Source organism: Panthera uncia, chromosome D4 (genome assembly GCF_023721935.1).
Source record: "Panthera uncia isolate 11264 chromosome D4, Puncia_PCG_1.0, whole genome shotgun sequence".
Taxonomy (NCBI): Eukaryota; Metazoa; Chordata; class Mammalia; order Carnivora; family Felidae; genus Panthera; species Panthera uncia.
The window spans coordinates 41,144,542-41,167,887 of NC_064807.1; the positions used below are offsets into that span (position 1 = coordinate 41,144,542).

Sequence of the window (23,346 nt, forward strand, 5' to 3'; positions counted from 1 at the left end):
CCATAGAATATCTTTCTAAAATGGAACAATGCATTCTTTTATGACATATAAGCTTGAAGTTTATACATTCTCCAATGTTGTGTTTTCCTCATAGGAAATATCATAATTGATACCATAATGATAAAATTTTAGAAATAATATTTTAGTCTGTTTGCTCTGGGGGGGAAAATGTTGTATTTTCTACCTGAATATCAAAAAACATTAAAATGGATTCTAAGATGGATAAATACTGTTATATGCCTAGGCTAAGCTGCCTAATAGATATAACCATATGACTTAGAAGTGCCAAGTGTCATTTGTACTCACACTAGATTGAGAAAAACTAGCCATATTGGCCACCCCGAGATTCTGGAGGTTAGGAAGGATAAAGATCCAGACTGAGCAATCTATTCTTCAGTTACAGCTCTATTCTGTGGAAGAGAATGGATTTTGCCACTCTTTGATATTCTTGGGTTTTAAGTTTGCAGTGAGTGCTTTAGGGAATGCTCAGGTTACCAGATCTAGATAGCTATAGCATACCATTTTTTTAAAATGTTGACTTTTAAAAATGATAGTATATTTCCCCTTTTCTTTGCTAAATTCTTTTTGTGCTTCCTCTTTCTTGAGGGATATACTACTTAACTATTTACCTTTTTGAGCAGAATCACTTAGCTCGGGGATAAAATATTAAATTTCCATAAGAGATTATTTGTTTTTACGCCTCCTAATTTTTTTTAGAGGCCCTAATTTCTTTGCCAAAATCATGTATATTTTTGTTCAGTAATGGTTATAACTTTCTACAAAGTATAATATGTTAAATGTATATACTATTCTGTGATGGTACTTTGGAAAATTTGAAGTTACAATTCTTGCCTTTTTTTTAATTTTTATTTTTTTAATTTTTATTTTTTTTTCAAAGTTTTTATTTCAATATATGAAGTTTATTGTCGATTGGTTTCCATACAACACCTAGCGCTCATCCCAAAATGTGCCCTCCTCAGTACCCATCACCCACCCTCCCCTCCCTCCCACCCCCCATCAACCCTCAGTTTGTTCTCAGTTTTTAAGAGTCTCTTATGCTTTGGCTCTCTTCCACTCTAACCTCTTTTTTTTTTTCCTTCCCCTCCCCCATGGGTTTCTGTTAAGTCTCTCAGGATCCACATAAGAGTGAAACCATATGGTATCTGTCTTTCTCTGTATGGCTTATTTCACTTAGCATCACACTCTCCAGTTCCATCCACGTTGCTACAAAGGGCCATATTTCATTCTTTCTCATTGCCACGTAGTATTCCATTGTGTATATAAACCACAATTTCTTTATCCATTCATCAGTTGATGGACATTTAGGCTCTTTCCATAATTTGGCTATTGTTGAGAGTGCTGCTATAAACATTGGGGTACAAGTGCCCCTATGCATCAGTACTCCTGTATCCCTTGGGTAAATTCCTAGCAGTGCTATTGCTGGGTCATAGGGTAGGTCTATTTTTAATTTTCTGAGGAAGCTCCACACTGCTTTCCAGAGCGGCTGCACCAATTTGCATTCCCACCAACAGTGGAAGAGGGTTCCCGTTTCTCCACATCCTCGCCAGCATCTATAGTCTGCTGATTTGTTCATTTTGGCCACTCTGACTGGCGTGAGGTGATATCTGAGTGTGGTTTTGATTTGTATTTCCCAGATGAGGAGCGATGTTGAGCATCTTTCATGTGCCTGTTGGCCATCCGGATGTCTTCTTTAGAGAAGTGTCTATTCATGTTTTCTGCCCATTTCTTCCCTGGATTATTTGTTTTTCGGGTGTGGAGTTTGGTGAGCTCTTTATAGATTTTGGATACTAGCCCTTTGTCCAATATGTCATTTGCAAATATCTTTTCCCATTCCGTTGGTTGCCTTTTAGTTTTGTTGGTTGTTTCCTTTGCTGTGCAGAAGGTTTTTATCTTCATAAGGTCCCAGTAGTTCATTTTTGCTTTTAATTCCCTTGCCTTTGGGGATGTGTCAAGTAAGAAATTGCTACGGCTGAGGTCAGAGAGGTCTTTTCCTGCTTTCTCCTCTAGGGTTTTAATGGTTTCCTGTCTCACATTCAGGTCCTTTATCCATTTTGAGTTTATTTTTGTGAATGGTGTGAGAAAGTGGTCTAGTTTCAACCTTCTGCATGTTGCTGTCCAGTTCTCCCAGCACCATTTGTTACAGAGACTGTCTTTTTTCCATTGGATGTTCTTTCCTGCTTTGTCAAAGATTAGTTGGCCATACGTTTGTGGGTCTAGTTCTGGGGTTTCTGTTCTATTCCATTGGTCTATGTGTTTGTTTTTGTGCCAATACCATGCCGTCTTGATGATTACAGCTTTGTAGTAGAGGCTAAGGTCTGGGATTGTGATGTCTCCTGCTTTGGTCTTCTTCTTCAAAATTACTTTGGCTATTCGGGGCCTTTTGTGGTTCCATACGAATTTTAGAATAGCTTGTTCTAGTTTCGAGAAGAATGCTGGTGCAATTTTGATTGGGATTGCATTGAATGTGTAGATAGCTTTGGGTAGTATTGACATTTTAACAATATTTATTCTTCCAATCCATGAGCATGGAATGTTTTTCCATTTCTTTATATCTTCTTCAATTTCCTTCATAAGCTTTCTATAGTTTTCAGCATACAGATCTTTTACATCTTTGGTTAGATTTATCCCTAGGTATTTTATGCTTCTTGGGGCAATTGTGAATGGGATCAGTTTCTTTATTTGTCTTTCTGTTGCTTCATTATTAGTGTATAAGAATGCAACTGATTTCTGTACTTTGATTTTGTATCCTGCAACTTTGCTAAATTCATGTATCAGTTCTAGCAGACTTTTGGTGGAGGCTGTTGGATTTTCCATGTATAATATCATGTCATCTGCAAAAAGTGAAAGCTTAACTTCATCTCTGCCAATTTTGATGCCTTTGATTTCCTTTTGTTGTCTGATTGCTGATGCTAGAACTTCCAACACGATGTTAAACAACAGCGGTGAGAGTGGGCATTCCTGTCATGTTCCTGATCTCAGGGAAAAAACTCTCAGTTTTTCCCCATTGAGGATGATGTTAGCTGTGGGCTTTTCATAAATGGCTTTTATGATCTTTAAGTATGTTCTTTCTATCCCGACTTTCTCGAGGGTTTTTATTAAGAAAGGGTGCTGGATTTTGTCAAAGGCCTTTTCTGCATCGATTGACAGGATCATATGGTTCTTATCTTTTCTTTTATTAATGTGATATATCTCATTGATTGATTTGCGAATGTTGAACCAGCCCTGCATCCCAGGAATGAATCCCACTTGATCATGGTGAATAATTCTTCTTATATGCTGTTGAATTCTATTTGCTAGTATCTTATTGAGAATTTTTGCATCCATATTCATCAGGGATATTGACCTGTAGTTCTCTTTTTTTACTGGGTCTCTGTCTGGTTTAGGAATCAAAGTAATACTGGCTTCATAGAATGAGTCTGGAAATTTTCCTTCCCTTTCTATTTCTTGGAATAGCTTGAGAAGGATAGGTATTATCTCTGCTTTAAACGTCTGGTAGAACTCCCCTGGGAAGCCATCTGGTCCTGGACTCTTATTTGTTGGGAGATTTTTGATGACTGATTCATTTTCTTCGCTGGTTATGGGTCTGTTCAAGCTTCCTATTTCCTCCTGATTGAGTTTTGGAAGCGTGTGGGTGTTTAGGAATTTGTCAATTTCTTCCAGGTTGTCCAGTTTGTTGGCATATAATTTTTCATAGTACTCCCTGATAATTGCTTGTATCTCTGAGGGATTGGTTGTAATAATTCCATTTTCATTCATGATTTTATCTATTTGGGTCATCTCCCTTTTCTTTTTGAGAAGCCTAGCTAGAGGTTTATCAATTTTGTTTATTTTTTCAAAAAACCAACTCTTGGTTTCGTTGATCTGCTCTACAGTTTTTTTAGATTCTATATTGTTTATTTCTGCTCTGATCTTTATTATTTCCCTTCTTCTGCTGGATTTAGGCTGTCTTTGCTGTTCTGCTTCTATTTCCTTTAGGTGTGCTGTTAGATTTTGTGTTTGGGATTTTTCTTGTTTCTTGAGATAGGCCTGGATTGCAATGTATTTTCCTCTCAGGACTGCCTTCGCTGCATCCCAAAGTGTTTGGATTGTTGTATTTTCATTTTCGTTTCTTTCCATATATTTTTTAATTTCTTCTCTAATTGCCTGGTTGACCCATTCATTCTTTAGTAGGGTGTTCTTTAACCTCCATGCTTTTGGAGGTTGTCCAGACTTTTTCCTGTGGTTGATTTCAAGTTTCATAGCATTGTGGTCTGAAAGTATGCATGGTATGATTTCAATTCTTTTATACTTATGAAGGTCTGTTTTGTGACCCAGTATGTGATCTATCTTGGAGAATGTTCCATGTGCACTCGAGAAGAAAGTATATTCTGTTGCTTTGGAATGCAGAGTTCTAAATGTATCTGTCAAGTCCATCTGATCCAATGTATCATTCAGGGCCCTTGTTTCTTTATTGATCCTGTGTCTAGATGACCTATCCATTTCTGTAAGTGGAGTGTTAAAGTTGCTTATGTGTGTGAGTAATTGTTTTATATATTTGGGGGCTCCCGTATTCGGCGCATAGACATTTATAATTGTTAGCTCTTCCTGATGGATAGACCCTGTGATTATTATATAATGTCCTTCTTCATCTCTTGTTGCAGCCTTTAATTTAAAGTCTAGTTTGTCTGATATAAGTATGGCTACTCCAGCTTTCTTTTGACTTCCAGTGGCATGATAAATAGGTCTCCATCCCCTCACTCTCAATCTGAAGGTGTCCTCAGGTCTAAAATGAGTCTCTTGTAGACAGCAAATAGATGGGTCTTGTTTTTTTATCCATTCTGATACCCTGTGTCTTTTGGTTGGCGCATTTAGTCCATTTACATTCAGTGTTATTATAGAAAGATATGGGTTTAGAGTCATTGTGATGTCCGTAGGTTTCATGCTTGTAGCGATGTCCTGGTACTTTGTCTCACAGGATCCCCCTTAGGATCTCTTGTAGGGCTGGTTTAGTGGTGATGAATTCCTTCAGTTTTTGTTTGTTTGGGAAGACCTTTATCTCTCTATCTATTCTAAATGACAGACTTGCTGGATAAAGGATTCTCGGCTGCATATTTTTTCTGTTCATCACATGGAAGATCTCCTGCCATTACTTTCTGGCCTGCCAAGTTTCAGTAGAGAGATCAGTCACAAGTCTTATAGGTCTCCCTTTATATGAAGGGAGTTCTCTGTGCCTCTTGGATTTCAATGCCTTTTTCCTTCCCCAGATCAGGGAAGTTCTCAGCTATTATTTCTTCAAGCACACCGTTAGCACCTTTCCCTCTCTCTTCCTCCTCTGGAATACCAATTATGTGTATATTATTTCTCTTTAGTGCATGACTTAGTTCTCTAATTTTCCCCTCATACTCCTGGATTTTTTTTATCTCTCTTTTTCTCAGCTTCTTCTTTTTCCATAATTTTATCTTCTAGTTCACCTATTCTCTCCTCTGCCTCTTCAATCTGAGCCGTAGTTGTCTCCATTTTATTTTACAGTTCATTGATAGCATTTTTTAGCTCCTCCTGGCTGTTCCTTAGTCCCTTGATCTCTGTAGCAAGAGATTCTCTGCTGTCCTTTATACTGTTTTCAAGCCCAGCGATTAATTTTATGACTATTATTCTAAATTCACTTTCTGTTATATTGTTTAAATCATTTTTGATCAGTTCGTTAGCTGTTGTTATTTCCTGGACGTTTTTCTGAGGGGAATTCTTCAGCTTCGTCCTTTTGGATAGTCCCTGGAGTGGTGCGGAACTGCGGTGCACTTCCCCTGTGCTTTCTTGAATAACTTACGTTGGTGGGAAGGACCGCAGTCAGACCTGATGTCTGCCCCCAGCCCACCGCTGGGGCCACAGTCAGAAAGGTGTGTACCTTCTCTTCCCTTCTCCTAGGGGCAGGATTCACTGTGGGGTGGCGTGGCCCGTCTGGGCTACTTGCACACTGCCAGGCTTGTGGTGCTGGGGATCTAGCGTATTAGCTGGGGTAGATACGCAAGGTGCACAGCGGCGGGAGGGGTAGGCTCAGCTCGCTTTTCCTTCGGAGATCCGCTTCGGGAGGGGCCCTACCGCACCAGGAGGGAGTCAGACCCGCTGCCGGAGGTTTGGCTCCGCAGAAGCACAACGTTGTGTGTTTGCAGGGAGCAAGCAAGTTCCCTGGCAGGAACTGGTTCCCTTTGGGATTTTGGCTGGGGGATGGGCGAGGGAGATGGCGCTGGCGAGCGCCTTTGTTCCCCGCCAAGCTGAGCTCTGTCGTCCGGGCTCAACAACCCTCCCTCCCGTTGTCCTCCAGCCTTCCCGTTCTCCAAGCACAGCTGTTAGCTTATAACCTTCCAGATGTCAAGTCCCGCTTGCTGTCGGAACACACTCCATCCGGCCCCTCCGCTTTTGCAAGCCAGACTCAGGGGCTCTGCTTGGCCGGCAGGCTGCCCCTCTGCCCTGGCTCCCTCCCGCCAGTCCGTGGAGCGCGCACCGCCTCTCCGCCCTTCCTACCCTCTTCTGTGGGCCTCTCGTCTGCTCTTGGCTTCGGAGACTCCGTTCTGCTGGTCTTCTGGCGGTTTTCTGGGTTATTTAGGCAGGTTTAGGTGGAATCTAAGTGATCAGCAGGACGCACGGTGAGCCCAGCATCCTCCAACGCCGCCATCTTCCCCAAGAAAGCTTTTTTTAATTTTTGAAAGGATTTTTTATATTTATTTTTTCTAAAAATCTTTTTTAATGTTTATTTATTTTTGAGAGCACGAGAGAGACACAGCATGAGCAGAGGAGGGGCAGAGAGAGACACAGAATCGGAAGCAAGCTGCAGGCTCTGACCTGTCAGCCCAGAGGCCAACACGAGGCTGGAACTCACGAGCTGTGAGATCATGACCTGAGCTGAAACCAAGAGTTGGACACTTAACCAGCTCAGCCATTCAGGCTCCCCAGTTCTTGCCTTTAATGATTTTTAAATCCCTTTGAGGAGAAATGTGGGGATAAAAATAAGGTGCAAGTAACCATATTCTCCTACACTAGATTACAGGTTGTGAGAGGATGGGGAACCTTGTATGCCCATTCACCTTTGTATACCTGACATCCAATGTTTACCATATTGCCTGGCTCAGAACAGATTCTCAGTGAATATTGTTGAATGAGTAATAATAATATTGTTATTATTATTTTATTAAGGTATAATTGACATATGGTATCCTGTTAGATTCAGGTATACATCATACTGATTTAATATTTATATACATTATAGAATGATCCCCATAAGAAGTCTAGTTACTGTCATTATACCAAGTTATTGCAGTATTAAAGATTGTGCATTATATCCTCATGATTTATTTGTTGTATAACTGGAAGTTTGTACCTCTTAATTACTTTCACCTATTTCACCCATACCCTACCTCCCTCCCTTTTGGCAACCACCAGTTTATTCTCTGTATTTGTGAATCTGTTTCTGTTTTTTTGTTTGTTCATTTATTTTGTTTTCTTAGCTTCCATATGTAAGTGAAATGATATGGTATTTGTCTTTTTCTGTATGACTTATTTTATTTAGCATAATAACCTCCAGGTCCATCCATGTCACAAATGGCAAGGTCTTATTCTTTTTTATTGCTGAGTAATATTCCACTGTATATATATCACATCTTTTTATCCATTTATCTCTCCATGGACACTTAGATTGCTTTAATATTTTTGTTATTGTAAATAATGGTGCAATAAACATAGGGGTTCATTTATCTTTTCAAAATAGTGTTTCATTTTGGGGGGTAAATATCTGGTAGTGAAATTACTGGATCATATGGTATTTTTATTTTTAACTTTTTGAGGAATCTGCATACTGCTTTCCACAGTGGCTGCACTGAGTTCTATTCCTAACAGTGCATGAGGGGTCCCTTTTCTTATCATCCTCATCTGCACTTGTTATTTTTTGTTTTGTTGATATTAGCCATTATGACAGGTTTGAGGTGATGTCTCATTGTGATTTTGATTTTGATTTTCCTGATGGTCAGTGATGTTGAATATCTTCCATGTGTCTGTTGGCCATCTGTATATTTTCTTCAGACAAATGTCTGTTTCTTTATGTCTTCTACCCATTTTTAATTGGATTTGTGTGTGTGTGTGTGTGTGTGTGTGTGTGTGTGTGTGTGTGTTTGCATTATGTTTTTTATAGGTTTTGAATACTAACCCTCTATCAGATATGTTATTTGCAAATATCTTCTTCCATTCAGTAGATTCCTTTAGTTTTGTTGATGGTTTCCTTTGCTGTGCAAAGCTTTTTATTTTGATGCAGTCCCAATAGTTTATTTTTGCTTTTGTTTCCCTTGCCTAAGAAGACATATCTAGAAAAATGTTGCTATGGCTGACGTCAGAGAAATTGCTGCCTATGTTGTCATCTAGGATTTTTATGGTTTCAGGTCTCACATTTAGATCCTTAATCCGTTCTGAGGTTATTTTTGTGTATGTTGTAAGAAAGTGGTCCAGTTTCATTCTTTTGCATGTAGCTGTGCAGTTTTTCCAACACCATTTGTTGAAGAGACCGTCTTTTTCCATTGTATATTCTTGCAATTGACCATGTAACTGTGGATTTATTTCTGGTCTTTCTTTTCTGTTACTTTGATCTATGTGTTTATTTAGTGCCGGTACCATACTGTTTTGATTACTACAGCTTTGTAATATAACTTGAAGTCTGGAGTTGTGATACCTCCAGTTTTGTTTTTCTTTTTCAAGATTACTGTGGCTCTTCAAGTGTTTTGTGGTTTCATACAAATTTTAGGATTGTTTGTTCTAGTTCTGTTAAAATGCTCTTGGTATTTTGATAGAGATTGCATTTAATCTATAGATTAATTTGGGTAGTATAGATATTTTAACAATAAATGTTCTCTCGTCCATGAGTATGGAATGTCTTTCCATTTCACTGTGTTGTCTTTCATCAGTGTTTTATAGTTTTTGGAGTACCAGTCATTCACCTCTTTGGTTAAGTGTATTCCTAGGTATCTTATTTTGGGTGCAATTGTAAATGGGATTGTTTTCTTAATTTCCCTTTCTGCTTCTTCGTTATTAGTATATAGAAATGCAAAAGATTTTGTATATTGATTTTGTATCCTGCAACCTTACTGAATTCATTTATCAGTTCTAGTAATTTTTTAGTGGAGTCATTCAGACTTTTATTAGTTTCATGTCATCTGCAAATAATGAAAGTTTTACTCCTTCCTTACCAAGTTGGATGGCGTTTACTTCTTTTTTTGTTGTCTGATTAGTGTGGCTAGGACTTCCATTACTATGTTGAATTAAGTGGTGAGAGTAGACATCCTTGTCTTGTTCCTGATCTTTGAGGAAAAGGTCTTAGTTTTTCACCACTGAATATGATGTTTAGCTGTGGATTTTCATATGTAGCCTTTAATATGTTGAGGTATGTTCACTCTAAACCTACTTGTTGAGGGTGTTTATTCTGAATGGATGTTGTACTTTGTCAAATGCTTTTTCTGCATCTTTTGAAATGACCATATGGTTTTGATTCTTTCTCTTGTCAATATGATGTTTACTGACTTGTGAATATTGAGCCACCCTTGTATCCCTGGAATAAATCCCACTTGATCATGGTAAATTATTGTTTAAATGTATTGTTGGATTCGTTTGCTAATATTTTGTTGCAGATTTTTGCATCTGTGTTCATCAGAGATATTGGCCTGTAGTTCTTTTTGTAGTGTCTGTATGGTTTTAGTATGATGGTAATGCTGTCCTCCTAGAATGAATTTGGAAGACTTCATCCCTCTTCTATTTTTGGACTAGTTTGAGAAGAATAGATACTAATTCTTCTTTAAATGTTTGGTAGAATTCACTTGTGAAGCTCTCTGGTTCTGGACTTTTGCTTGTTGTGAGTTTTCTGATTCAATTTCCTTGCAGCTAATTGGTCTATTTTCTATTTCTTCCTGAGTCAGTTTTAGGAAGTTATATGTTTCTAAGAATGTATTTATTCTAGAATGTATTTCCAATTTCTTGGCATATAATTTTTCATGGCATTCTCTTAAAATCCTTTGTATTGCTGTGGTGTTGGTTGTTATTCCTCCTCTTTCATTTATGATTTTATTAGTCCTCTCTCTTAAAAATTTTTTTTGATGAGTCTGGCTAAAGGTTTATCAATTTTATTGATCTTTTCAAAGAAACAACTTCAGGTTTCATTGATCTATTTTATTATTATTGCTTTTTTTAGTTTTTATTTTCTATATTTCTGCTCTAATCTTTATTATTTCTTCCCTTCTACTAGTTTTGGGGTTTGTTCTTCTTTTTCTTGCTTCTATAGGTTTAAGGTTAGGTTGTAATTGAAATTTTTCTTGCTTCTTGATGGAAGCCTATATTCTTATGAACTTCCCTCTTACAACTGCTTTTGCTACATCCCAAAGATTTTGGATGGTTATGTTTTCATTTTCATTTATCATCATGTAGTTTTTGATTTCCTCTTTGAATTCTTGGTTGACCCATTCACTGTTTAGTAGCATGTTATGTAACTTTCATGTACTTATGTTGTTTCCAGGTTTTTTCTTTTTTTTAATGTTTATTTATTTTAGAGAGAGAGAGACACAATGTGATTGGGGTAGGGGCAGAGAGAGAGGGAGACATAGAATCTGAAGCAGGCTCCAGGCTTTGAGCTGTCAGCACAGAGCAAGACGCAGGGCTCGAACTCACAAACCTTGACATCATGACCTGAACCAAAGTTGAATGGTTAACCAACTGATCCATGAAGACACCCCTTTCCAGATTTTTTTCTTAAGGTTCTTTTCTTGTTTCATAGCATTGTCGTCAGAAAAGATGCATGGTATGACTTCGATTCTTTGAATTTGTTGAGACTTGATTTGCGGCCTAATATGTGATCTGTTCTGGAGAACGTCCCATGTGCATTTGAAAATGGTGTGTATTGTGTTGTTTTAGGCTGGAATGTTTTGAATGTATGTTAGATCCATCTGGTTGATTTTCTGTTTGGATGATCTATCCATCGATGTAAGTGGGGTGCTAAAGTCCCCTATTATTATTGTATTACTATTGATTATTTCCTTTATGTTTGTTGTTATTAGCAGCTTTATGTGTTTGGCTGATTCCATGTTGTGTGCATAAATATTTACAAATGTTATATATTCTTGTTGGGTTGTGTCCTTTATGATTATATAGTGTTCTTGTTTGTCTCTTACTACATTCTTTGTTTTAAAGTCTATTTTGTTCAAGTATTGCTACCCAACTTTCTTTTCAATTCCATTTACATGATACATGTTTTTCCATGTCTTTACTTTCAATCTACATGTGTCTTCAGTTCTGAAATGAGTCTCCTATCGGCAGCCTATGGGTGGGTCTTGCTTTTTTATCCAGTCTGTCATCCTATGTCTTTTGATTAGAGTGTTTAGTTAATTTACATTCAAAGTAATTGTTGATAGGTATGTACTTATTGCTATTTTGTTACTTGCTTTATGGTTGTTTTGTAGTTCTTTTCTATTCTTCTCTTGCTCTTTCTCTCACAATTTGCTGGCTTTCTTTGGTGATATACTTGGATTCCTTTCTCTGCATTTTTTTCATATCTGTTATGGTGTTTGATTTGTGGTTACCCTTAGGTTATATACCTAATACCATTAGGTATATAACATTTTGTGCATATAGTAGTTTATATTATATTGATTGTCACTTATGTTTGAACTCATTTGTTTCTTCTCTCTCCTGCCAAATTTTAGGTACATTGTGTCATACTTCACATCCTTTTATTTTGTGAATCCCTTGACTGAATTTTACAGATGTACTCATTTTTATTGCTTTTGTGCATCCTACTTTTCTTACTCCTAGCTATGGCCTTTCCTTACCATTCACTGAGTCCCCTTTAACATTTCTTACAGGCTGGTTTCGTGGTGATGAATTCTTTTAACATTTTTTGTCTGGGAAGCTCTTGGTCTCTCCTTCTGTTCTGAATGATAGATTTCTAGATAGAATATTTATGGCTGCAGGTTTTTTTCTTTCAGCACTTTGAATATATCATGCCACTCCCTTCTGACCTGAAAAGTTTCTGCTAAAATCAGCTGATAGCCTTATGGGGTTTCCCTTGTATTAACTGTTTTCACTTGCTGCTTTTAAAATTCTCTATATAATTACTTTTTGCCATTTTTATTATTACATGTCATTGTGTGGACCTCGTTGAGTTGATTTTGTTGGGGGCTCTCTGTGCCTCATGGGTCTGGATCTCTGTTTCCTTCCCCAGATTTGGGCAGCTTTGAGCTGTTATTTCTTCAAATAAAAATTCTGTCCCCTTTTTTCTCTCTTCTTCTAGGATCCCTATAATAGGAGTGTTATTGCACTTGATGGAGTTGCTGAGTTTCCTCAGCATTGTATTATTATTTTTTGCTCTCTCTACTGTTCAGCTTCATTACTATCCATTACTCTTTCCTCCAGATCTCTGATTTGTTCATCTTCTTCCTCTAGTCTCCTGTTTATACCATCTAGTGTATTTTTAATTTTAGTTATTGAGTTCTTCTTCTCTGTTTGGTTCTTTTTTATGTTGGTTGTCTCTTTCTTAAGGGTCTCACTGAGGTCCTCCACTCCCACTCTTTTTTCAAGTCCATTGAGTATCTTTATGATCATTACTTTAAATTCTCTATCAGGCATATCACTCATCTCCATTTCATTTAGGTTTCTTGCTGTGATTTTGTCCTATTATTTTATCTGGGACATATTCCTCTGTCTCCTCATTTTGTCTATCTCTCTGTGTCTGTTTGTATGTATTAAGAAAGTCAGCTACATTTCTTGCTCTTGAAGTAGTGGCCTTATAAAGAAGTCTCGTAGAGCCCTGCAGTGCATTGTCCCCTGGTCACAAGAACCTGGCTCTTCAAAGGAGTCTCTTAGGTGTGGTGCTTGTGTCCTATTGTTGTGGCTGAGCCTCTTTTGCCTTTCAGTCCAGTTGTCTGCCGTGGTTCTCTTTGCCTGTTGTTGGCAGGATTTGGTCCCTGTGTTGTTGTTGAGCCAGTCTTGGGGCCACCTTGGGCTTGAGTTGAGTCAGACTAGGCATTTGCCAGAGATGTAGTAGCACTGAACTCAGATTGCTTTCCCTATATTGTTCCCTGAGAAGCTTTCACTGCTGAGGACCTGCAGTCAAACCAGATTATCTTCTCCCAATCCACTGCTGGGACTCCAGCCCCTGGTGTGTGTGGTTCTTCCCCTCTCCTTGGAACAGTAGTAACTTTGGAGTGGTACTGGCTCCTATTCAGTCTACTGACACATTGCTAGGCTTGTGGTACTGCTTTTGATAGGCTCCTGCTAAGGATGTATTGGAAGGGACAGGTCTGCAGGAGAACAAGGGGGCAGGGAGCACAGTGTTAGCAAGGTTTGTACAGGTCTGCTGTGCAAGGGGACCTGGAGCTGCTTTAGAAAATGGCTGTAGGATTAGAGGGGTTGAGTCCATAGGAGAATGTGGGGGCAGGGCACACAGAGTGCCAGCAAGGTCCAAACCTGTCCATTGGAGGAGGGGACCCACAGCTGCCCAGAATGCCTGCCAAGGTTGGAGGGTGTAGATCCATAAAATCATGGTTGGGGGGTGAGTAGGGAGGGAGATATGTGCTGTTAGCAATCTAGGTGGAGAGTTTTGGGGCAACACTGATTCCAGCAGGTTTCTGTATCTCTAGGCTGGTGGAGAGAAATGGCACCAGCTAACTCCTTTGTTCCTGGAGAAGTCTCCCAAAGATCTCTGCCCCTCCAGCACAGCCTCTGAGATTAGTAAAGAAATCTTTTCCCAAATACCCCAGACATTTTTCAAATGCTGCTTCTGGGCTGTATCTCTGCGGGCCTCTTTGTTGTGCTATCTCTAAGGTGGGGAATCAGTTTCCTCTTGCCCTCTTGGCTCTCCTAGAGCCAAGCCTGATGGTTTTTAAAGTTCCAGGTGTTAAGCCCCACTGATTGTAAGAACTCATGAAATTATGCCCCTCTGTTTTTTGAAGCCAAATGTTATAGGGATTGTCTTCCCCGTGTAGGTTCCCTGCACCTGGTATGAGGTTCTGTTTGTTTGGTCTCTCTAATACTGCAGAGTCTGTCCCTCCCACTTACAGCCCTCTTGGTCCTTTTAGCTCCCAACCACATCTCTGCCCTTCCTACCTTCTTAAATGTAACCTCTTCTCTGAATTTAGCTGTGGAAAGTCTGTTCTGCCAATCTTCAGGTTATTTTCTGGGTTATTTACATTGATATGGATGTTATCTAATTGTATTTGTGGGACAAGGTGAGCATAGGATTCTCCTATATTACCATATTCCCTGGAAGTGAGTTTTGACTCAATCTATATACATCTTTACCTTTTTTTTTTAAAGTTTATTTATTTATCTTTGAGCAAGATGGGGGGAGAAAGAGTCCATGCACCCATGCACGGGAGAGAGACAGAGACAGAGACAGAGACAGAGACAGAGAGAGAGAGAGAGAGAGAGAGAGAGAGAGAATCCCAAGCAGGCTCTGTGCTGTCAGCATGGAGCCTGACATGGGGCTCAATATTGCAAACCGTGAGATTATGACCCAAGCCAAAATCAAGAGTCAGACACTTAATCAACTGAGCCACCCAGGTACCCACATCTTTACTTTTTTCAAGGTAGGTTTATCCCATCTGCATTTCTTGATATAACATACTTATTTGGTCTTTGTTCTATGACTAAACTTATGCTTTCTGTTTTTAATGTTTTCTTAGCTTTTTACATTTGCTGTATTTTTCATTTGTGTATGTTTGTGGGTATGTGTGTGCATGCATTTTTGTGTTGATAGTTTGGGAGGTTTAGAGTCTATATCAGTTCTTTTCATGACTAAGTTTATTACTTTATATTTAATGATATACTTCTTAATTCTAACATATTCTGAAAAATCTATATAATACACCTCAACTGCACACTGTAAGATAAGAAAATTTGTATATTTTTATTTATTCACGTGTTTTTTTTTCCCTGAATTTTAAAGTGAACTTGCAGAGAGTAAAAGACCTGTATGTTGAAAACTATAGAAAGCTTATGAAGGAAATTGAAGAAGATATAAAGAAATGGAAAAACATTCCATGCTCATGGATTGGAAGAATAAATGTTATTAAAATGTCAATACTACCCAAAGCTATCTACACATTCAATGCAATCCCAATCAAAATTGCACCAGCATTCCTCTCAAAGCTAGAACAAGCAATCCTAAAATTTGTATGGAACCACAAAAGACCCAGAATAGCCAAAGTAATTTTGAAGAAGAAGACCAAAGTGGGAGGTATCACAATCCCAGACTTTAGCCTCTACTACAAAGCTGTAATCATCAAGACAGTATGATTACAGACACAAAAACAGACACATAGACCAATGGCATAGAATAGAGACCCCAGAATTGGACCCACAAAAGTATGGCCAACTAGTCTTTGACAAAGCAGGAAAGAATATCTAATGGAAAAAAGATAGTCTCTTTAACAAATAGTGCTGGGAGAACTGGACAGCAACATACAGAAGAATGAAACTAGACCACTTTCTTACACCATTCACAAAAATAAACTCAAAATGGATGAAGGACCTGAATGTGAGACAGGAAACCATCAAAACCCTAGAGGAGAAAGCAGGAAAAAACCTCTCTGACCTCAGTCGCAGCAATTTCTTACTTAACACATCCCCAAAGTCAAGAGAATTAAAAAGCAAAAATGAACTATTGGGACCTCATCAAGATAAAAAGGTTCAACACTGCAAAGGAAACAATCAGCAAAACGAAAAGGCAACTGACGGAATGGGAAAAGATATTTGCAAATGACATATCAGACAAAGGGCTAGTATCCAAAATCTATAAAGAACTCACCAAACTCCACACCTGAAAAACAAATAATCCAGTGAAGAAATGGGCAGAAGACATGAATAGACACTTCTCTAAAGAAGACATCCAGATGGCCAGCATACACATGAAAAGATGTTCAACGTCACTCCTCATCAGGGAAATACAAATCAAAACCACACTGAGATACCACCTTGTGCCAGGAAAAGTGGCTAAAATGAACAAATCAGGAGACTATAGATGCTGGCGAGGATGTGGAGAAACGGGAACCCTCTTGCACTGTTGGTGGGAATGCAAACTGGTGCAGCCACACTGGAAAACAGTGTGGAGGTTCCTCAAACAATTAAAAAATAGATCTACCCTATGACCCAGCCATAGCACTGCTAGGAATTTACCCAAGGAATACAGGAGTGCTGATGCATAGGGGCACTTGTACCCAAATGTTTATAGCAGCACTTTCAAGAACAGCCAAAGTATGGAAAAAGCCTAAATGTCCATCAACTGACAAATGGATAAAGAAGATGTGATTTATATATACAATGGAATACTGCTTGGCAATGAGAAAGAATGAAATCTGGCCATTTGTAGCAACGTGGATGGAACTGGAGGGTATTACGCTAAGTGAAATCAGTCAGGCAGAGAAAGATACCATATGTTTTCACTCATATGTGCATCCTGAGAAACTTAACAGAAGACCAGGGGGAGGGGAAGGGGGGAAAAAGTTGCAGAGAGGGAGGGAGGCAAACCGGTTGATGGGGGGGGGGGCGGAGAGAAGGGAAAGTGGGTGATGGGCATTGAGGAGGGCACCTGTTGGGATGAGCACTGGGTGTTATATGGAAACCAATTTGACATAAATTATATTTAATATAAAAAACAAAAAATAAATAAAAGCATCAGGCTAAAAAAATAAAATGTTCTCACTTTAAAAACAAAAAAAAAAAAAAAAAGAGAAGTCTGGACATAGCTAGATTGTCTGTTCAGTATCTCATGGTTGTACTCAGGGTTTCCTTTCGGCTTGCTCTTATCTGGAGGCTTGATTTGGGAAAAATCTGCTTCTAAGCTCATTCAGGTTGCTGACAGTATCCATGTCTTTGTAATTTTAAGACTGAAGTCCTAAATGGGGCCAAACTCTGTATTAGTCAGGGTTCTTCAGAGAAGCAGAAGTGATAGAGGTATATGCATATGTGTATGTATCTACCTATATCTGTCTTTCTAGAAAGAGAGATTGATTTGAAGGCATTGGCTCATGCAGTTTGGGGCTGGCAAGTCTGATTTATGCAAGACTGGCTGGCAGGGTGGAGGCCCAGGAAGAGTTGATTTTGCAACTCAATCAGAAAGCATTCTGGAGGCAGAATTCCTTCTTCCTCAGAAGACTATAGCCCTTTGTTTTATCATCTTCAGTTGACTGGATGAAGCCCAGGCACATTATGGAGAGGTTATCTGCTTAACTCAAAGTCACTGATTTAAATATTAATCATACCTGAAAAATATGTTCACAGCAACATCTAGACTTGTGTTTTATCAAAAACTTGATACCATGGGGAGCCTGGGTGGCTCAGTTGATTGGGCTTTTGACTTCAGCTCAGGTCAGGATCTCACAGTTCATGGGTTCGAACCCTGTGTTGGGCTCTGTGCTGACAGCCAAGAGCCTGGAGCCTGCTTCCAATTCTGTGTCTCCCCCTCTAACCCTCCCCTGCTTGCACTCTGTCTCTCTCTCTCTCTCTTTCTCAAAAATAAAAATAAACATTAAAAAGAAATTAAAAAAAGACTAGATACCGTGGGTACTATGGCATATGCAAGTTGACACTTAAAATTAACTAAATGGGTAAAAAGTAGTGAGGTGGATAGGCCTTTACTGTGAGGTTTTCTGTTTATCTGGCTAGGGCTTAGGCTGTGTTTACCGTTTGCTGTAGTTGTATGTTCCAGAGGCTAAACTTTGTTTTGTTGTCCTTTTTTTGGGTTTTTCTACAAGCTTCTTAAGTACTGTCTGAGATGCACAGTTTTTTTTCCATTGTGTTCCCTTGTTATACAGAAGCCCTATTGGTATGGTGGTCCAGTGTCAGGGGGAGATGAAGTATTCTATACTCTGATTAGGTTTCAATCTTTTAGTGAGCTTGTGTCCCTACAATGTGACCTTCACAAGTGCTTCTGTTTCTCCCCCCTCCCTTGGATTAATAGGAAGGCTAGAGGGTGTTGGAGTTAGGTATTTCCCTTTAGCCAGGTTGATTTGGCTCTGGTGAAAGTCACCTAAAATTGGGCTTTTTGGGGCTTTTTAACTGTTAAAACTTGTCTACTTTGATCCTCCAGCAATCTGTTAATTACAGATTAGATATTTCTACCCTGGTAGTGGTTTCCATGGATTTTACTGCTCCTGGGCTCCTGCTCTGGTATATTGCCATTCTCTTTATATATCTATCTGTTTCTCTAGTTTTTGGAACAGCAGTTTGCTCTATGTCCCCAATTCTCTGGTAGATCCAAAAAGAGTTTTTGAGTTTTAATTAGTTCAACTTTTTCCATGTTGTGTAATCAGGAGAGATGACTTCCAAGTGCCTAACATGCTTGAGTGGAACTTGGAAGTTTCTCCATTGTGTTTTTATTAAGTAGCTCTTAATTTTTAAGACTTATAGCCTGTGGAATAGGGTTAACACTTAAGGATGACGATTCCGGGGGTACTTGGGTGGCTCAGTCAGATAAGAGTCTGACTCTTGATTTTGGCTTAGGTCATGATCTCACAGTTTATGAGTTCAAGCCCTGCATCAGGCTCTGTGCTGACAGCATGGAACCTGTTTGTAATTCTCTTTCCCCCTCTGCTCCTTGCAGAGCACATGTGCATTCTCTCTCTCTCTCTCTCAAAATAAATAAATAAACTTAAAAAAAATAACAATTCCTATAGCTTATTTAAGTCTTACTTAGGTATCCAGTCAAATTTCTAGGAAGTTGTGTGCATGCCGCACACACACACACATACTCACACACACAATTTTTTAGCTGGTTGCAGAAAAAACTTTCATAAGAGTGCAATCTAATATTATAACTTATATTTTATTGATGATAGTGTAAAACATTGCCTGTAACTTTTTTGATAAGATACTGCCTTAGCTTTGTCACAAATAGTTATAAAATAAATCATGTAATAAATTCCCCTTCTAGTATTACATTAGATAACTCTGCTAACAGCCTAGTATATTGTATTTGATTAGATGATGATTGTTCTTTAACGTTATATCCCTGCCCGCACCCTTTTTTTTTTCTTTTACCTTATAGGAAGCTCAGAAATAAGTTTTGGTTCTCAGTTACAGTTAGATCTCTTACCTTTTCCTTTTTCTCACTTTACCGTTGTTTTAGTTGTTATGGCTTCATAACTTATGTTTTTTATTAAAACTTTCATGCCTGCTTGAAAGTAGGTCATATAAATAATACATTAACTATGCTGAAGTATTGCTCGATAGAATTTTAGGTCTTATGCTGCTGCCCCTCCTTTCCCCTTTTTTCTGCGTCATACTCTTTATCATCCTCATCTTACTCCATAGACTTCTCTTGACCATGATGTGAATTATTCATTTCATGTCTTATCCATAATAAATTATTTGTTCCAGACATATTTTCTCTTGTCACCCTTTATGGTTTATGGTTCCTCAGCGTTCTATTTGCTAGTTTAATATTAACTCAAGCCATACCATTCAAAATGTACTCTATCCAGAGAAGTTTGTTGAAAAGTTTCATTAAGCTAAATTTTAAAATGAACTGTAGCTGTATATACCTGTGATTTCATTATTTAAAGTAGATCTCGAAGAGCATATTTTATTAGGAAAATATTTTGCGTTATACAAAATTTCATAGTTCTAGAAAGGTTTGATTTATCGGTTGTCTTTCATTGGGAGTGCATCTTTGTCTTAATTATTACTTTCATGATTATTTAACATAATATCAGATTTATCAAACTATAAGAATATTGATAGTTTGGGTTAACTAATTTCTCACTGCATTATACTTCTTTATTTAAAAATTAAGTCTATATTTGTCCTTGTTGATTGTTAAATTCACTCAAATGCCAGAATTCAAATTATTAAATAATTGTTATGAAAGGGCTTGCTGGTGGTGTTTAAGTTGTCAGTTCCTGTTAAGGTTAGCTGACATGAATGGACAAACCCTTCTAAAACTTAAATCATTTGCTTCAGTGTTCTTTCCTTCCTAAAGTCTAAATAATTTCCAGAATAGATGAAGATGCTCAAGTTTTGTCAGTTCTCTTTTCAAAGGAGAGGTCTCTAGATAGCTTGTAAACAGTCTTAGTGTTCACATGATTGAATTTTTCATTCTATGTCAATGTCATTCATAAACATTTACTAATCTGTTTTGGAAAACATTATGAGTACATAGATAGTGTGTAATGTGTCAAATTAATAATATGGGCAAGACAGAAATCTAGAAAAGGCAGAAATTACTGTAACATTTGGGGAAGCCTTCATGGAGAGAGGTGGAAATTGAATCTTGAAGGAGGTAACATTTAGATGAGAATAGAAAAATGGGCTATGAGTTGTGGATGGACCACATTTATGCATCTATTTTTAAGCTGTTTGATTGATGTCACGCACACCTTGATATGCCCTAACAATTCAAATGGGAAACAAAAATTAAAACTATGTTGAGGAGCCGTGTATACCTACTGGATTTATAAAAAATACCATGCCTCAGAGTCCAGTGTTGGTGTAGATGTGGAACTGAGAGAACACTTGAAGTGCTTGTAGCCTATGACTTAGCAGTTTTACCCCCAAATATATTCTTAAGCAATGTTTTTCAAACTTTTATTAATATGACCCCTACACTGAAAAAAATACATTTTCCCTAATGACCCCAGTGCACCCACAATGAAATAAAAATTTCATATAATAATAGTTCTTACTATGTGTAATAAAGGTAAAATATAATAAAGTATGTATCAAATATGAATTTCATAATATTTAAATAAAACAAATCAAAAACAAAAAATTTAAGAGCAATTTAATGTGTCTGCTTCTTTCATAATTCTATTCCTTTGGCATAGTTTTTTTGCTAAGAATTTATGCTTACGTTTTTTATATTTTCTATTGTATTCTATTCCAGTTTTTAAAAATGCTGATTGTGATGACTAAATTGATTTAATGACCCATTACTCGATTGCAATCTGTAGTTTGAAAAATACTGCTTGGGAGAAATTCTTGCTCATCTGTATCAGGAGACATGTTTAAGAGTGTTTATAGCAGCATTGTTTGTATACCCCTTTTCCCAAAATGGGAAGCAGCTGAAATATACACTGACAAGAGATAGATAAATATATTATAGTATATTTATATAATAGAATAATACTATACACCAAGGTAATTGAATTGCAGCTACACCTATCAATATGGATGAATTTGGGAACATATGTTGAGCAAAAAATAGCAAATCACAGAATATGTGTAGTATGATTTAATTTGTATAAAGTTCAAAAGTAAGGTAAACTGTATAATATATCAAAAAGGGATATTTATGTCTCCAAACTATAAAGAAAGGTCAGACAAGGATAAAACTAAAATTGTAAGACAGTGCTTTGCCCTGAAGGCTATAGAAATGTCAGAGGATCAGGGGACCTACAGAGGACTTCAAAGGCAATGGTAGAGTTGTGTGTCTTAATTGAGTGGTTGTGGATACAAGGCTGCTCTTTTTACTCTGCTCTTAATACCTTTGTATATATTTATCACAGATTATTTTTGTATGTATCCAGTATTTAAAATATTTTTAATTTGAAGTAAAATCAACAGTTAACATTACAGCTTAAAAAATTGGAATATAGTACATACCCTCACTTCATTCCTAAGACTTACCCCATTTTTCATCCTATCCCTGAACCTCATCCTAAGTTTCAGTTCATCCTCATGTCATTTGGAGCATATTTAATAAGGAGCAAATATGGGAGTACAAAATAAATTGTTATTTAAGGATCAGATGAGCATCAGTGATAGATAAGAGATGGAATGAAGGTCAGGGGTTTCTGGTGAGCATACCAGTTAATAACAGAACAGCATGTTGTATCTTGATGTGTCTTCTTGGTTGATAGGCAGATGGGGCTTTGGGAAAAGGTACTGTTAAGAATGACCTGGAGGTTTTCAAAAAGTGTATAAGCATGTAATGGGTGCTTAATAAATGTTAGTTGAAAAAAATGAACAAAAGTTGGCTTGATGAAGGTTGAAGAAGTATAGAAAGAGATAGTATAAGGATATGGATTTCAGTTTTACCATGTTAGTTTAAGGTTCCAGCAGATAATCCAAGTGGAGGTATTATATAAAAAGTTGCAAATGTGGCATTAGTGATTGGGAGAGAGTCAAAGCTGCATTGTAGATTATTCTCTCAGACAGAGATGAGACAAAAAGCCAAGAGTGGGTAAATTTTCTGAGAGGAAAACTGTAGAAGTAAGAGGGAAATTAAGAATTGAGTCATGGACACATCCTGTGATTACGTGTTATTTAGGTATCTCTGGCAGGTAAAAAGGACATTCAGTTAAAAATTATGGCAGTTTGAATATTCTGAATTATTTTCCTACACAGCAAGATATCTTTGGTACGAAAACAGACTTGCCATTTTTCAGTCTTGAAAATTATTTATGCCTTCACAAATCTGTAATTGTTTCTTTAAAAAATGTTTTCTTCGAAATCATACTCAAATAAGAGGGTAATTCTTATCTTAGTTACATACACATTTTCTTTGATTGGAATGTTTCATAAAATTTTGTTTTCCTTCTGTTTTGCATCTAAATCCCAAAAATTTACTTTCTGACTGTGGCTTAACATTTGGTATCCAGTTTGTATGTGTCCTTCATCTTAAACTAATAAACAGATACCATACTTGCACTGTTTACTTGAATATTGATGGGCATGTCACCAGAAATAAGAATTGTGAAAGTAGACATTATTATGAAAGCTAGTTAATCCTAATATTATCAGTCAAAATCGAAAACTTTGTAAATAAAATAATTTTTTCTTAGAAGTACCAACTCACCAATAATTGTGATTTTTTTTTCCATAGAGAGAAACAGGACTAAAAAAGGAAATAAATGACCTTGTAAAACGGAAGATTGCAGTTGATGAAGAAAACGTTTTCTTAAGGAAAGAATTCAGCGACTTGCAGAAGAAATTTAAAGATAAAAGTCAGGAAGCTAAGGTGTGTTGGCTTCTACATAGTTTTACAGTACTCTTACTTTGAAGTCCTACTTTCCGCTTTGTCAGCCTTTGTGGCACAGAAAGTGACAAGCTTGGAGGAAAAATTGCCTTAGGCCCTGCTGTACCATACAGTTTTCTCACATGCAAAAACTGAGAAAGATGCTTTAAAGATAAGACTCCAAGCTTTATAACTTTCAGATAAATAGTTAATGATGGAAATGGAGCTAAGAAAGTAGGAGTGTGAATATGTGGCTTCTTGTAATTAGATTCTGATGGGACTGGCATTATTAATTGATAAAACCCAGGTCTGGGAGGATATGTCTGTGTGGGTCTCAAAAATAGCTGGGGACAGCATCAAAGGCAGCTTGATCA

At 37.6% G+C, this 23,346-nt stretch overlaps 1 protein-coding gene across 4 annotated transcripts in view; it reads left to right on the plus strand.

Annotated features, from left to right (window-relative positions):
- CNTLN (centlein) overlaps nucleotides 1-23,346 on the plus strand; it is a 323,473-nt gene that overhangs the window by 80,714 nt on the left and 219,413 nt on the right. For all 4 annotated transcript variants that reach the window (XR_007455010.1, XM_049618615.1, XM_049618453.1 and 1 more), the window contains exon 4: nucleotides 22,841-22,975. Coding sequence is in view for 3 of the 4 variants with exons in the window: in XM_049618615.1 (XP_049474572.1) it covers nucleotides 22,841-22,975 (135 nt within the window). In the remaining variant the exon portion in view is untranslated. The remainder of the gene's footprint in view (nucleotides 1-22,840; nucleotides 22,976-23,346) is intronic.